A 16,710-nucleotide genomic window follows, 5' to 3' on the forward strand; every position below is an offset into this window, starting at 1 on the left:
AAGAGCGGTGAAGGCAGAGAAGGGCGATTCCACCCGCTTGGCTTTGACAGTGTAAGGAGTCTCATGGACTGATTGTTGACTATGACAGTCGGCCCCTTAAGGCACCCTCTACTGGATTTCAGTGGATCACCTCATGCTGATCACTAACACCCGCGGTTGTGGGGGTCGAAGAGAGTCTTCCACTGGAATCAGGAGGCCTGATTCTAATCACTAGTGGCTGAATCACTAATTAGTGCTGAGACTGTGGAAGTCACTTCTCTCTGAGTGTCAGTTTTCTCATCTATAAAATGGGGCAAATATCCTGCCCTTCCTACTCACCTAGAAGAGCATGGATGAGAAAGTCCCCCAAATCTCCTGCATATGTAAGGGGATAGCTTTCTACGAATCTGATTAGGATGAAATAGGTGATGGTTGCCCGGAGCCAGTCACTCACCACGTGCCATTAAACTGATCTGTTCCCACATTGGGACCATGAGCAGTGCTGAAGCATGCAAGAAAGCAGTTGGTAAAATTCCCTTAGTGGACCTGCCATCAGGATAGTAGAGTCACCATTTAATACCTGGTTGATTTGGCCCAAACTCTTCATTCACCTACCTGGACTTCAATTACCCTCTCTGTACGATAGGATAACACTGCTGGTTTGGTGAGCATAAAATGAGAAAACTACTCAAAGGTGCTATTATTGTAAAGCTATAAGAAAACCAAGGTATTCTTGCCATCTCCACTACCCAAGAGAAATAAAACTGTTAAAGAATGACTTCCAGATGGATGTCTCCTCTTTCCCTCTCACAGAGATGTGCATTTCAACAGAAATTTGGGTGTGCAGTGGAGGGATTGGGGTCCCCAAGAGCCTCCAGGCAGGTGTCTCTTGTGTCCTATAAGCCAGGTCATGCCCTGGTTCTGGTTTGAACAATTAGCTGGAGAAAGTGAGTTGAGTCAGGGTGAGGCAAGGAGCAGAGGCTGACGCTGCAGTTGGAGAAATGGCATACAAGATGAGATCTGAAGGAGGAGTGTAGCTAGTTTGTCAAAGAGAGCTGTTTCTTGGATCTCAGAAGCCAAGGGAAAGGAATTTTGCAGGTGAGTCCATTGAACCCATGATGCTGAGGGCCTGGCTTGGCTGACTTTAGTGGATTCAAATGGAAAACCACTGGTCTTTACACTACAGATGCTTGTAAGGGGAGAGTGACCTGGTACTGGCCCAACAAGAATTTCAAGGCCTAGAACCCAGATGTGAGGGCTAGGTGCAGAATTTTTGTCTTGTATGGTGGCAGAAGCTATTTATGGGCTGTTATGACTAGGAGTATGAAAGGCAACAGATTCCATGCTCTTGAGAGGTACGTGGATATCTCACTATTTGTAAATGGGAAGACCACCAACCCTAGGTGCTTAAAGCAGGCAGAAGAGAGGCACATCCTTTCACCTGCATCCTTATCACTGCACATCCTTTGCACCTAGGTATGGAATTAGCTGTTTCAGATATAGACTAATTTTAAAAGGTCCTTAAGCCAAGCCCAAGACATCATTCTTGCCATCCTTAAATGTGGGCCAGACTTTAAGCCGAGCACAGAAGCTAAGCAGGCTGAGGACTAAATAATGTCCACTCAGTTTACCAAGAAGGAAGTCATAGGTGGCCTTGGTGGGAGTAGTTTTTCATAGGAGCGGCAGCAGCCAGATCAGAGTAGGAGGTGAGAAAAAGGTAACAACTCTTTTTAAGTCATCTGGCTGTTAAAGGGAGCAGAAACAGGAGGTAGTAGCTAGGGGGAATATGGAGCCAGGGAGAATTTTTAAAGATAGGAGAGATTTAAATGATGGGAAGGGGCTGATACAGAGTGAGAAGCCGAAGATTAATAAAGGAGTGTGATTATCAATTAAGTAAATTCCCAAGAAAGCAAGAGGTAGAGTGGTCAACCATCTTACTTTGCCCAGCTGGGACTGAAGGGTTTGACAGAATGTGAGACTTTTCATTTTTAAAACTGAAACAGTCCTGGGTAAACAAGGATAGATTGGTCACGCTGGTAGGAGGGCGTGGATGTAGAGCACAGTGGCAGGCTGGGCCCCAGAACGGGGGACAGCTCGTCCATGGAGGCAAAGGAAGTTTGTGGATTTTATGGCGGAAATTGATGGAGTCTTCTTGTGGCTTCTGACTTCTCTGGGAGGTAGGAGATGTGATCATGCATTGTTATCTTCACACTCCATCTACTACCTTTGTTGCTGGGCTTGAAACATAATAGGTACTCAATAAAATTGGCTGAAAGAATCAATGAATGAGACTAGGAGTAGGTGTCACGGGTGAGTACTCCTAGGAGCAGACTCTGAGATGGAGATCACTGTGCAGAAAGTTTATCAGGGAATGCTCTTGGAATTAATACCTGTAGAAAAGAAGGAAAGGAAGCAGGATTGGACAGAGGGAGAAACTGAACCAGGAGCTCTGAAGCTAGGAAGATTCTACAGAGTCATCCTGAGTCTAAACCCCCATGTTGATCAGTCATTGAAAGCAGGCTGTCCTGAGCAAGGGGCAGGACTTTGGTCAGGGCAGTTCACTTCAGCACAGGTGACCCCTGGAAGGGGCCAGTAGCTGAGAAGCCATCTGCTGGCAGCACTCCCAGCAGCTGGGAGCGTAGATACTCTGTACCGAAGGAAACCTGGGCAGTGCATCACAGCATCCATCACAGGAGGTGGAAGTTTACAGAGAGTGAGAGAGAGATGTTTGAAACAGCTGTTTTATGTTAGTAGAATGATTATTATGTGGCGGACACAATGTCAGATACTGAGTAAGGCATTGTCCTACTTGGAGAATGCTCTCATTATGGCCCTGGAGATAGGCAGATGACTGCTGGGGGAGTCCAGGAGGGCTTCATGGAAGAGCTGGCAATGAACCTGGGCTTTGAATAATGAGCATGTATTCTGCAGGCAGCTGAAGTAGCCTAGAGCCTAGTAGACCCATCCCTAGCTCTGGGCAGCTGGAGAAAGGTCTGTAACTCTCCTGGTCTGGGCTGTTATCCTAGTCCAGGCTGGGGCTCCTCACTAAGGGAGCAAAGGAGTCTGTGCCCTGGGGGCCTGGGGAGGAACACTCAAATTTGCCCTTCACCATCTTGGAAAAGGTAGGAGCCCCACCCCTGCACAAGCTGCCCAGACAGCAAGCATTGTAGGAAGGGGTGTATCTAATGACAGGGGTGGGGCTGGGAGAGAGTGAGTTTCAACCCTTCCTTTACTCCAGGGAATGAGCAGTCAAGAGGGCTATTCCCAGAAAGAATAAGCCATGCGATCTTGAGGAAGTTAATTCACCATTCTGTGCCTCAGTTTTCTCATCCAAAAAATGGGGTTGACAATAGTAACTACCCTGTGGGATCATTGTGAGATTTAAATAAATGAATACATGCAAAATTCTTAGAACAGTTTATGGTACATAAGCTACTGTTATAACTTAATAGTTAATACAGAGATGAGTCTATGTTGTTCCTCCGGCTCCAGGATTCCTCAAGCCCATAGACAAGAAAAGAGAAACCCTTCAGCTGCCTGGGTTTTACTCCCCTCTTCGTCACCAAAGGACAGCTTCAGCAACAACATGGAGGTAGTGGGGAAAGGCTCAGATTTTGGAGAGAGATATATTTGTTGTAAAACCTTTCCAAACATTATATAAAAAAATTTTTAAAAAATGGAAGTCTCCACTTAGTCCAGCTCCCTCAGTGGCAACCTCTGTTAACAGTTTGGAAAGCCCTCCCCACCCCTCCGATAGCACTATGTCCTGGATGTATCTATATGACCCGTGTGGGTGTCTTGAAGCTCCAGGTGGTTTCTTTTCCATCTCTGGATCCTCCACACCAAGCTAGGGCCAGGCCTGTTGGAGGTGTTCGGTAACGTTGAAGCAAGCAGAGCAAGTAGAGACCAGAACAGACGGGTGGGTCAGGGCCTCGGGGGTGGGGGGTTGGGGGGGTATCCCTGTGCTCTCACTCCACACTGGAAGCCACAGAACAAAAGGCTGGGAGAATCCGCATTGAAGACTGGAGGACTTGGTGCACTCCAGTCCCAATACTTAGCTCCACATCCTGGGCACCCCAAATTGACCCCTCCCCTAGTGCCCCACATTCACTTTGGGGTTACCAGGGTGGGAGAACAACCCAGGTGTCTTCATCTTCTTTTATGATCATTATCATCATCCCAGGCATTGAAGTGCAGCCAAAAGAACTTTAAATCGTGGGTCTCGGGAGATTTGGGTTATAAGGAAAAAAAAAAATGCATTTGCATTTTGCTTCCTAACTTACAAACAGGTTCTCACCCACTGCCTCACAACAGTCCTTCAAGTATTTTTATTATCCAGCCCCATTTTATAGATGGAGAAACTGAGGTTCAGAGAAGTGAAGCGTCTTTTCCTGAAACACTAAGCATGGCCAGGACTTGAGTCCAGTGCTTCTGTTTCCACTTGCTGTGTGTCTAGTGGGTCCTGTTGTCTCTGGTTCTAGCTCTACACTGAACCAGCCTGAGCAAATCCGGGCTCCTCTCTGGTCTCAGGTTTTCCAGCTGTGTAATTGGAGCCACCCATTTTGTGGCTTTGGTACTCACTTTTGGAGGATGGAGCAAACAGGTAGCATGTGGAAAGCATAAGGGGTGGGTAGCCTTCTGGTCCCTCTTTCCTCCAGCCCTCAGCCGCCACCTGTCTGTAATCCTTCTACCCCCTCCCAGTTCCAAACATGTGTAAACTTTTCACTTCCACTTTATTATCACCTCATTTATAGGATTTTAAGGTTTGTTACCTGGAAGGGAGCGAGGAACTCACACCTCCAGTTCCACTTTTCAAATATACCTTCATTGCTTGTGAAAATAACCTTATTAACAGCATCTAACCTGCTACAGCTTATGGGTACAGAAGGAACCAGGGCAAGGGAAACAGCACAGCTAGCTGAGGTAGTGAGGCCTCTGGACCCCTGTAATTTTCTCCTAACCCGCGGCAATACTGGGGCTGTTTTCAGGGTCAGGAAAACATGGTGAGGCCCAGAGTAGCCTTGAGCAATTGGCCACCTTCTCTAGGTCCTCACCTCCTGCCTCCTCCTCTGTTGCTCAAAGATCCTCCTAGAAACAGCTCCCCTATCTCCTGGACACTTGTTCGGGATTGATTCTCTGGGCAGCCCCCCCTCTGAGCAGTAAATGAAATATCAGTTACCAGGAGTGAGGCGGGAGGCAATTAACCCCTAGACCTCACCATGGCAGATGTGTTTGCAGCAAGCTGAAGCAAAGAGAGCCAGGCATACCTGCCTGGACTTCCTGTGAAGTCATCCAATTAGGACAGCCCCCAATGGTGGGCTCCCACTGCCCCCTCTGGTCCCCATGACCCCGGAAACCAGAGCAGCACCAGCTCCTAGATCTGGCAACTGCCTGGGCACAGGATGGCCTGTCATTCCTTGTGTAGGTGAGAGCTCCAGGGGCACCTCCATCTTCACACACCCCTGGCAGGAACATTATTCATTAATTAATCACACATCTTCCTAAAAGAGAGGCAGCATGGGGAGGCTTATTACTTCCTCCCTCCAGAGAAGGACCACCATTCTGTCTGTTCAACCTCCTTTCTACCACTTCGCCAGCCCTGTGCTCTGGAAATGTTCTTGTGCCAGAAAAGCCCCTGACTGAGGAGGAAGAAAGACCCATGTCCTGCTTTCAGGGAGCTGCCAGTTGGATGAGGAGACAGGATTTGTCCTTTGGGGAACCCCTTGTCCCAGAGTCTGGTTTCAGAAAGCCTTAGTTTAATGGAAAAATTAAACTGTCTACTGTCAGATCCACTGAGAAGAGAGCCACAGTCTGCATCTAGGAAACCCCCCAAACCCCATTCTCAGTAGAGATACTCACTTTGCCCTCAATTCACTCAAAACACTGTGTTTGAGGACCCCCAGTCTGATGCAGGAGACACAGATCTTGCTTTCAGGAAGCTTCCCATTCTGATGGAAAAAATAAAATAAATAAATAAATAATCAAGACTTTGCCCTTGGGGAGCCCCTGTCTGATGGGGGAGACATTTCCCCAACAGGTTCCTCTGCAGCTGGGATGCTGCCTGAGTGACAAGCAGCTGACAACTGTCACTGCCAGACACTCCTGGTGCCCTGCAAAGGAAGTAACACTCCTTGGCTTCAGTCCAGTCACAGTCATGCCACAAACTTGCTGCATGACCATGGGCAAGTCACAATTTTCCTTCAGACTGTGATTTCCTCATCTGCAAAATGGAGATTTCTTAAGTCCATCTCTCAAAATGACATCGGGATCATCTGGTCACCAGAAAAAAAAAGAAGAAGAAGAAGAAGAAAAAAAAAAAAAAAAAGAAAGCCAGCAGGTGAGCCAGGCACTCCCTACAGAAATAATTAACATGCTTTTTATTGTAGCAGAGGTCCTAGACCAGTCCCTATGGTGTCTGGGGAAAAGTGGGGAGCCCCCCAGGTATGTGGCTGGGTAATTCTGTGCCAATGTGGCCATTAAAGAATCACGGGGGCTGTGGGCAGCACTGGGGAGCAGGGGGTAGTGCTGTCTAATCTAATCGCTCTCCCCAAGGAAACTCTCATTCCAGCCAGACCTGCCAGGGGTTTTATTGGGTTTGTGGGGACCTGCAGATTTCAATCTCCAGACCCCACAGGGAAGGAACAAGTATTAAGCTAATTTTATTAAATGGCCACAGCTGGCAGTAGGGGGAAGTAGGGGAGAGAAGGGAGGATAAAGAAAGTCATTCAAGTCTGCCAGCCATGACAAGGGTCCATACATGGGGCCTGACTGGAAGGGAGGCCACCCCTTCTTCCTGTCTCTCCAGCTGAGCAGCAGGATGGGGGTGGGGGCGTGGAGGTTGGAGAGGCCAGATGGATCTTTCCCTCGTGGAGAATCCCATGGAGAATCCTGAGGCTCACCCCATGGCTGCTGCCCGGGGCAGATGCTTGTAAATGCACCATGCCTCTGCAGGGCAGGAGTGGGAGTGGAAGGGCCGAGTGAGATGGGGACGGGGGCTGAGCTGCCTCAATGCCATCCTTGCTCAGTTTTGCTTTGGAGATCCCAAATCTCTCTGAACTATGGTGTACCGGGTAAGAGCATGGCATTTGCCTCTGTGACCTTGGCAAATTATTTAACCTCTCTTTGGACCTTAGTTTCCTCATTATTTCAGATATAATAACAGTATCCATGTTAAAGGGCATGAGAGCATTTCCTGCCAAGCCACTCTGCACACACATATATCCATGAGATAGTATTTATACAATTCCTATATGGTGTCTGACAAAGAGTGAGTGCTCTCTAAATATTAACTATTGCTATTTAGGGATGCCCTCGCTGTGCAGCTGCATGGTCCCTGGAGGAAGCGAGGGAGGCAGTGGTAGGGCGCCCAGACTTAGTGTGCAGGGCTTCTTGGATTCAAGTGCAATCACAGAACTTAGCAGCTGTGTCACAATAAACAAGCTATTTAATCTCTGTGGAACAAGAGTTAAATCTACTCATCCAACCTCCCAAAGCTCTTGAGAGACTTGAGATGACATACCTGAAAGCGTTTTTGCAAACTCTAAAGCGATGTATAAATAATAAAAGCTGTGTTTATTGGGCACATACATTATATCTCTTTAATCCTCAGTCAAGTGAGGTGGGTCACCTACATTTTATAGATGAGAAAACAGGCCCAGAGGCAAAGTGCTTGGGCCAAGGTCAATCAGCTCTTAGTGCAAAGCTTGTTCCTTTCATGGCTGGCAGTAACCTAGAAGTGAGTCAGGGACGAGTGACTTGCCCAGGATCACATTCGTGGCCCTGGATGAGAACCCCGGTGTCTCAGTTTAAACCTTGCTATGTCCTTTGGAATGCTGATGCCACTTTCAAGGGTGAAAAAAAAAATCGAATTTATCCAGCATGGAAGATGATGATGTAACTGGGCTGCTTCCCATTCCAGCTACCCAGGCCCACTTGGGCTGTGGTGGGCACCAGCCCCTTAGCCCCATCCTCCTCCTGGAAGCAGCTCTGACTCTGGCACCCGGTTTCCCCCCAGATCCATGGGCAGCTTCCAGCAGACAGACCCCTTCTAGGTTTGGAGGAGGGCAGAGTCATAACCCCCTCCTGCAACTCCTCCCCAGGGCACAGACTGAAATCCAGCGGGTGGAAGTGTTTTTATTATAGCTTTGGTCAGACGGGGCATGGCCAGCCCGGCTTTAGGGAGTGCTGGGAAGCTATCCAGCCCCATCCCACCCCTCCCTCAGGCGAAGCCACCCCGGAGCAGAAGGGCAGCGCAACCGAGTTCGGCAAGCGACCCCGCCGGGACCTGTCCCCAGCCTGGGACAGTGAACAGTCCTATTGTACAAATATACAGGGCAGGACAGTCAACACTGCCTGCCTCCCCGGGCCCGGGACATGGCGCGATAGGTCCGGCTCTGCGGCGAGCAGGCAGGAGGGTCAAGCTGCGTCCGGAGCGGTGTTGAGGACGGGCCGGGGCGTCTTAGCCGCGCAGGGCTGGCGGCCAGACCCGGCAGCGAAGAAGTGGAGCGGGGACGGGTCATCCTCTGCCCGCCAGACAGGGAGCCCTTGGGGTGGGGAGATAGGGGATGCAGTGGGACGCCGTAAGCTCAATCAGAGTAAATAATGAAGCCGGAGAACGTGCTGTATTTGTTGCTGTTGCCGCCATGCGCTTTGCCTCCGTCGAGCTTGATGAAGACCTCGTCGCCCGCGTCCAGGTGCAGGATCACGCTGTTGCTTGCGTAGTCGTAATTCTGGTCCGCGTCCTGGGCAATGGCGCTGGCCCGCACCTGAGGGAGGTGGGAAGGGGGAGTAGGGGTATGTACAAGAAAGTAGAGGTGAGGAGGGCGAAAAGTGGGGTCTCGAAGGGAGGGGAACTGACGGAGGTAAGGAGGATCTGCTGGCCCTAAACGCCCCACCTTCAGCCCCATCGGGGCTCTCAGCCTGCTTTCTCCCATCATTTCCCCCCTTTTCCAGTCATAATGTGTGTTTTGGGGTCTTACATAGGAGCCCTGAATTTTAAGTGCTAGTGTAATCTGGGTCTGAATCGGGGGCCAACGTGGAATCTGTCTCCTTACCTTTTCTAGGTCTTACCATCTGGCCTACTGAAGACCTCAGCAATGCCTCTAGGATAGCCCAGCCTGGAACCCCCTCCTTGCCGAGGGGAATTCTCTGGACCCCCAACGATGTAGGGCCATCCCTTTCTCATCATTTCTTTCTCTCTGCTTTAATTGTAATAATGATGCCTTACATTTCAGCCACATCCACCTGTTCTCATGCCAGTAGGTGGACACAGGGTGCACCTTGGCCCCATAGGTTAGTACTGTGCCTTCCAGGCTCCTGGTAGTACCAGGACCCAATCTTTAGACTCCTTATCTGAAGTTCATTCTAGAGTCTGTCACACAGGAGCAGTGAGATGGAAGGCCTGGTAATTATTTCCCCTCCCAAGGCTCAGATTGGACCTGCAAAACTACCCCCAAGGATCTGTAGCTGTACTTGTGGCTATTGCCCCACTCGAAGAGTGTTTCTGACTCCTCCTGTCTCACCCCACGGTGGAAGAAAGAAAGTGGGTGGGGGACAGACTCCTTATAACTTTCTGTGATCCTCAGTCTGACCTGATATCCTTGCTGGTCCTCGTTTTGATGGAAGAGGGGAGGGATAGGTAGGATCATGGGGCAAGGGAGCACCACGGTTGGAGCCTGCCGCCACCGCTTTTGCAGGCTCTGACTATAATCATGAGATATCGAGGTTGTGTGGTGGTGGACAAATTCCCACTGAGGAACGCAGTCCTGAACCATAGGACCTGGAGCCTCTCCAGGACATCCCGGGTGGAGAATGGGAAGAGAGAAGCCATCCCAAGGTTCTGGCTTGTGTCGGGGGAAACTGCATTGAGTGGGCTTCACTCAGCTAGGCTCCTTGACAGCGCCACTCATTCTGGCCCCTTCCCTAAAAGTAGTCTGGGCTGGACCAAACCAGATTAGGGGAGGGGCCCATCCTCTCTCCCAGGTAGGAGGCAGAACTGAGGGTCAGCTGTGCCAAAGCTGCTGACTCAGCAGCAGTGCTGCAACAGGGGGACCCAATACATTTGCACGTAGACTGCCATTTAAAGCCCAGATCCTTACAACCATCTTTCCTCCCCTCAACTGCTTCTTCTTACCCTGAGAAGGAACTGTTTGGGGCACTTAGCTGGAAAAACAAAAGATCCAGCTAAAGGTGGGTGGAAATCAAAGGAGGGGAAGACCTGACTGGTCAAGAAGCTCAGTTTCTCTGTTTAGAAAATGGATGAGAAGATCCTGCCTCACCACTGCCACCTTTGTGAAAGCCTTTTTCGATGGTGAAGGAAAAAATTTTCTAATCTTGTTGGGGCTTTGAGCTACTAGGAAAGAGCTCAAAGTAAGCAGCTAACTTCCGTATTGTTCCCTGGGCCCTAATCCTGGTAGTATTTATTATTATGCATGCATTTCATTATCTTTGCTAATAAATTACTACTAATAACAATTATTTTTATTACCCAGATTAATTTAGCCTTAACTCATTAAAACAGTGTGCTTGTTAATAACCAAATCAGTTAGAATACAGTCATATATCATCAGGAATCTCCTGGTGATGTGACAGGCATCAGAACTGTTATGCTTATGTTTATTATTTATTCATCACCATGATTGTTGCTGTGATTATCCTAATTACCCATGAAGGCAGGGAGAATTTATGCCCTTTCGTGCTTAGATTGGGGAGGGATCCAGGAACAAAACCCAGGGGTTCTGATTCTCTGCTCAAGATTGCAAAGAATTGAGGCACCCAGCTCCTCCGGGGGGCCAAGGAGAAGTTTGAGGAATTGAGGTTGCCATGGAAGTAGGAGAGCAAGCCTGGGACTTGTCATGATGGGGTGCTGTAGAATCATCTCTTCAAGGGCTGCCAGAAGGGAAACTAAGGCAGTCATCTGACCAGGGACCTGAAAAGGGTAAGGAGAGACCCCAGGAAACACGCCCTTCCCTCATATCAATGCGGAGGTCTTTGACGTGCAGGTGTGCCTCCCATTGCAGCCAACTTGGCCCACAGGAGACACTTGTGTTTTCACATTTACTGGGTCCCTACTGTGCTAGGCACTGTGCTCTGTGCTGTCTGAAAGGCATTAGAGAGGCCAGAGGGGATAGCTGGGGCCCCCTCTCCCACCATTAGGTGATAGGCTGATCTCCAGTTAGGTCTATATACCACAGTCCTCAATTTATATACCCCACCACTTCGCACCTCACTCAGACTCTGGTGTCCAAAACCCTGCCCATTTGTAATACTCACCTTCTTATAAGACCCCACTTGTCCCCACACAGTCTCCCCTCCCCCAGTTCAGTTTATCAATTTCATGTCCTCCTTGACCCAGCTGAACTGTGGATCTTAGAGGCAGCTGCAGGGACCGGCTCCAACCTAGAGCCCTTTCCTTAGGCTCCTCGGGTCCCCCATGTCCTAATGACCAGGGCTTGGTGTCATCAGGCTGTGCAGTGGTGACCCAAAGCTACCCTGAGGGAGAGAGATCAGTGGGGCTCAGATGAGGACAGAGAGGGGGCCTCAGCACCAGGCAGGAAGATGGTAACTTCGCCCCTCCCCATCTTTTTTTTCCCCTCTTTCCCTCTTGCCCAAGGAAGGGCCAGGGCCCAGATGCAGCTCTGCCTTCCTGAAGAAATTCTGGAAGACTTTCTACAGACAGGAACCCAGGAAGGAAAAGCACAGAGCCCAGGGGTGCCCCTGGTCTTGAAGGCATGGGAGGTGCAAGCTCCCCTCTTCTGTTCCCATCCATTGTCCAGCCCTGTTTTTTTTTTTTTTTTTTTTCTCTACTCATTTGAATGTCCTCTTCTACCTCTGAGTCTTTCTCTACACTTGACCTTTTTATTTTCTCCCTAGCTATGCTCCTTCATCCTGGGGACCCAGGTTCACCATTCTTTCCCCCGGCTAGATTGTTCTGAGCCAGGTCAGGTTCCACAGAATTACTCACTCCGGCCAACACATTTGGGGACAGGAGTTGCCAATTTGGCTCTCAGTCCCACTCTAACATGGTAATCATGGGATGTGTTATTGTGTAGTTACTACTATCTCCCCTACACAGACCATGAGGTCCTGGAGGGCAAGCAGATTGAACCCCTGCAATCAAGCCCAAATTTGGCTTCTAATAGGGGCTCAAAACTAATATGTGAAATGACTAGTGAGATTAAATGAGTCTCTTAGACAATCTGAAAGAAGAGGTCACCAAGGATGTGGGGGACACGGCATAGGCCCCGCTATTTGTCTTGTTTTGTTTTGTTTTTGATGTGTAGGAAATGGTCTGAGTAACTGTTAAAATGCTGGGTCTTGAAACCCCTGGTTAAGGGGACCTCCTGTTTTCTCCTGTGGTCCTATCTCCTTGTCAGGCTCTGCCAGTGCCCTGACCCTGCTGGAGGGGAAAGAGGAGGCTTTTCAGTTGGTTTTACCTCCCAGTGACTAAAGCAAGTGCCCTTGCCCCAAGCACATGCCATCGTTGGGCCTTCCTTTGCCTCATCTCAGGGGCCTTGCTGCAACTCCCTGAGGTGGTACAGGGTCTAGGGCCCACTGGTGGCCAGGGCTCCCAGCACCCTAAAACCTCAGCTTGGTGCCAGCCCAAACTTTCTTTGGGAAAAGAAGAAATTCCACTGATGAAGGTGACATTGCCGCAACCCTTATTGGTGATTAATAAGGGGACTTGTGGAGCTGTCTGCAGAATGAGCCCTCACAGGATACTGGGGCCTTCTTTTGGTCAGGAACCAAGGGCAAAGAGGAGAGGCACTGGAAGCCTGACAGGCACAAATGGGAGAGAGACATGCAAGGAATGGGGGTGGAGGGGAGTGGTCAAACCCAGAAGGGAGAGGCCAGAAACCAAGGGAGAGACAAATAGGGCTGGTAGACACAAGAAAAGAGAGAAACAGGCACAAGAAACAGAGAGAGAGCGACAGGAGAGAGGCAGAAACCAGAGAGAGAAGTAGGCAGTGGGGAGACGAGAGGAGGCCGACTTACTAGCACCTGGTAAGCTTTTTGCTGACTCCCACTCCAAAGCCAAGGTCTACTTCAGGGCGGTACTTGGGTGGGAAGGGTTCCAACTGGGTCTTGAGTCTCAGTCACAGGAGAGTCTTTCCCAACTCTCCCCAGCCTAGCTTTAGTTCTGAACTGTGCAAGGTCCCCTTCTTCCACAGAAATGCTCAGCCTGACCACTGCCAGGGGCCCTAGGCAAATGTGGTCTGGGAGCAGTGGGAAAGGAAAGGGTATCCAAAGAGAAGGGAGCTGGGCGAAACTGTCGCCCTGGGACAGGGTTAGGTCAAGGTTGGTCCTGGGGCAGCAGTTCCAAGAAGAACACCATACACTGCGGGTCCCTGTACCAGAGATCCTGCGGGCTTGGCTCCTGCCACCTCTGATCTCTGGGATGGGGACAGGAAACGAAGAGGAGCCCGTGACACTCCAGGAGTTAGGAGTTACAGCTAGGAGACCAAGAGGATTGGGAATTCCCACCTTTTTACCCCGCCTCAGGAGGAAAAACTTTCTACCCCCAGGACACCTTCTTAGGCTGGCAGCTCTGGCACAGTGCAAAGGGGCCGCGCAGGTCCGGGTTCTGCAAAGGGTGTCAGATCAGCCCAGCGGTCCTTTCCCAAGGGAGGGGGATGTGTTGCAGCTCAGGCTATGCGCGCCAGCTCCCTTTGCTTTTGTGCCCCAAACATCTACAGCTCGCCTTCTCAGCTTGCGCGCATAGCCGTGCACCTGGAAGCCCGCGGGCGCCAGGCTGCCTTTTTCTCATCCTCGCCCTCGCCTAATCGCCCGCTGGTATCAACCAGACTCCCAGCTCTCTTTCCAAGGTCCAAGCTCCCTAGGGGCCAATCCGCGCGCCCGGGAGCCCCGCGCTCTCATTAGTTCGATTTATCTCCCGCATTTCCACTCCACGGGCGCCCGGCCCCAGAAGCCTTTGCCTTGGAGCGGGCGCCCAGGAACTGAGGAGTTAGGGATGCCAGCCTGCCCCGACCGTCCCCGCTTGCGATGTCTAAGCCGGGCCGCTGTAGGGTTTACATCTGCGCCCGCTGACTACGACCCGGTACCCATATGCCCCGGGCTCCGTGGGTTTCCGGCCCCAAGGCCAACCCCGTGCCGCCGCCGAGCCCACCTGGCCGTTCTTGCAGAGGTCCGCCCACATACTGGTGCCGTCGCCGCCGCGCATGAGGACGTGGTAGGTGAAAAAGTAGGTGCCGGGAATGTTGCACGTAAACTTGCCGCTGGTCGCGTCGTAGTTGTTGCCTAGGTTGGTGACCACGTCGTCGAACTTGAGCACCTCATAACCCTCGTGAGGGTTCTTGAGGCCGGCGTAGAAGGCCACGCGCGGCACCGTGGTGTAGGTGGCGGTGCTGATGGCACCGCTGCCCCCCGCGCCCGGCAACCCGGGAGGGCCGATCTTGCCCGGCTCACCCTTCTCCCCGGGCGGCCCCACAGGGCCCGGAGGTCCCGGGTCCCCTGGAGGTCCCGGGGGGCCCGGCTTGCCTGTGCGGCCCGGCTTCCCCTGGGGGCCCTGCACCAGCGTGGAGGGCGGGGGCGCGCCGCTCTGCTCGCTCAGGGCGTCGCCGCCGTCGGGCCGCGCGCCGGTGCCGGGGCCCCGCGCGGGGTAGGGGTCACACACCATGCGGCAGGTGCCTAGCATCTCATAGTGGCCGTCCGGGCCGCCCGAGCTCACCAGCACGGGGATGAGCACCACCAACACCAGCAGCATCACCACTCCCGCGGCGGCCGCCAGCAGCGTTTTCCGGCCGGCGCGGAGCCTGGGGAGCGCCGGGCCGCCCGGCCGCGCCGTCGGGGCAATTGTGCCGGCGGGCGAGGGGCGCGGGCGGAGCGCCCGCGCTCAAGGGCGGTCCCGCGGGGCTGAGCGCATGGGGCCGGGCCCGGGGCCCCGCGCTGCGCTGGATGCGCTGCCCAGCCCAGCAGCCGGCTCCTGCCTCGCGCCTCCCTCCCGCAGCGCAGCCGGACTGAGCGCGGCGGCCGCCGCCTCCTGCCTCGCTCCTCCCTCCTCCTCTCCCCGGGGCCACCGCCCCCTCCACCCCGCCCCGCTTCACCCGCTTCGCGCGACTCAGCGCCCGCGATGGGTGGTGCTGAAGGCGGGGCCGACGCCTAATTGGGCCGCGGGCGGTAGGGCTCCGCCCACCCAGAGGGGCGGGATGGAGGGGGCGGTGCCGCGGAGAGGAGGACCAGAGCCAGCAAAGGAAGGGAGAGACTGAGGGAGCGACGGAGATTCGAAATGGGGAAGGGGCTAGAGTCTGAAAAACAGGCTCCCATAGGGAAAAGGAGAATAGGGACCAAAGAGCGAATAGAAGAGAGGGCCACCAGGAAATCTAGAGAGACCCGGAGGGACTTGGAAGGCGGAGCCTCGAGGGTCGGCTGCAAGGAAAACCGAGAGGGACAGAAGGAGACGAGAGGGGCCACTGCCTGCAGGGGGGCGGAGGCGAGGAGGAGCACCCCAGTCTGCTGGGGACAAAGAGAGGGACTGAGGGAATGCCGGAGCGGGGAGCAAAAAGGGGCAAGGGAGAGGGCGATGAGGGGGGAAAGGCAAAAGAAGGAGGGGAAGGGGGGCATCCTGCATTCAGGCCTTTCAGATCACCTGTCGGGGAGATCCTGGGGAGAGCATACTGTCAGGGTGCCTAGCGGGATCCCGAGTACTGACAGCCGCCGCTCCCTCCTTTTTTTGCCTCCTGGCTGTTCCCTGACCCATCTTACCCACCCACCCCACCCCCCTGACCCAGAGGGCAGAATCTTCTACCTACTCCTTCTCTCCTCTGCCCCTTCCTCTCCGAGCTCTAGTCCAGACCAGGCTGCTTTATCCTGGAGGTGGGGTCTCCTCCATCTTCCTCTGATCACCCCCCCCCCCCGCCCTCTTTATCTATGCTTTTAGACAAGGGAGAACTGGGGCCTTGAGAAAATGGGAACCCTCATGTTATTTCTCCTTTCTGATCAGTGCAAACATATCCCTAGGTGGTAGTCCCCTTTTCCAGCCTCCAAGAGGAGAGGTCGTGTTCACCCGGCCCCTCAGCTCCTTCTCCCCACCCCGGGCTTCTCAGCAGCCCCCTAACTCTTCTCCTGATCAGGTTGTATGAGGCAATCCTCTTCCTCAAGTGCAGCAAAGTGTTTAGGTTGCATAAACTGAAATGTGTCTGCTTCCATAAAAATATTTGTCACATTATTTGAGACCCAGATCGTGCTGCTCCACTGCTCCTCCTTCACCTTCCTTTACCCAGCCCACCAGGGAGGGTTCTGCCTTTTGCCACGGCCAAAGGATGACCCTCCAGCCTCTTTCTTTACCCTCCCAGCTCATGCTCTCCTCTTGCTGACCTGTCACGGGGTCCTTATGATGCTCTGACCTTCTTCACCCAAGGTTGGGATTGCTTAACCTCATCCAGAGCTGGGATGAGGAAAGGGGCAGCAGGATATCGAGTGGTGAGCTCGCTGTGAGAGAGGACCTTCCAAGCACTGACAGCTGAGGCGGGGTTAGAATGACCCCCACTGCCAAGGAGGGAGCTAAAACAATTCAAGAAATAGCATTTAGTCCGGGCTTACTGTGTGCCAGGCCCCGTGTTGAATGCTTTAGGTGTACAGTCACACTTAATCTTCACATCAGTCCATAGAGGTAAAGCCCATCATTGTCCTTATTTTACAGACGGAGAACTGAGGCTCTAGAAAATTAAGAGATTTCCCCGAAGTCACACAACTAAAAATGGGTAGAGCCGGGAT

The 16,710-nt window shown here is 52.4% G+C and overlaps 1 protein-coding gene across 1 annotated transcript; it reads right to left on the bottom strand.

Moving 5' to 3' along the window:
• Positions 1-8,106: 8,106 nt before the first annotated feature.
• On the bottom strand, positions 8,107-14,950 carry C1QL1 (complement C1q like 1). Its single transcript, XM_016139639.2, has 2 exons — positions 14,105-14,950; positions 8,107-8,744 (listed from the first exon to the last, which is right to left on the bottom strand). Exons 1-2 carry the CDS (start codon positions 14,699-14,701, stop codon positions 8,565-8,567), a joined length of 777 nt encoding a protein of 258 aa, XP_015995125.2. The 5' UTR covers positions 14,702-14,950; the 3' UTR covers positions 8,107-8,564.
• Positions 14,951-16,710: the final 1,760 nt, after the last annotated feature.

This window comes from Rousettus aegyptiacus, unplaced genomic scaffold, assembly GCF_014176215.1.
Source record: "Rousettus aegyptiacus isolate mRouAeg1 unplaced genomic scaffold, mRouAeg1.p scaffold_m13_p_6, whole genome shotgun sequence".
In the NCBI taxonomy this organism is placed as follows: domain Eukaryota; kingdom Metazoa; phylum Chordata; class Mammalia; order Chiroptera; family Pteropodidae; genus Rousettus; species Rousettus aegyptiacus.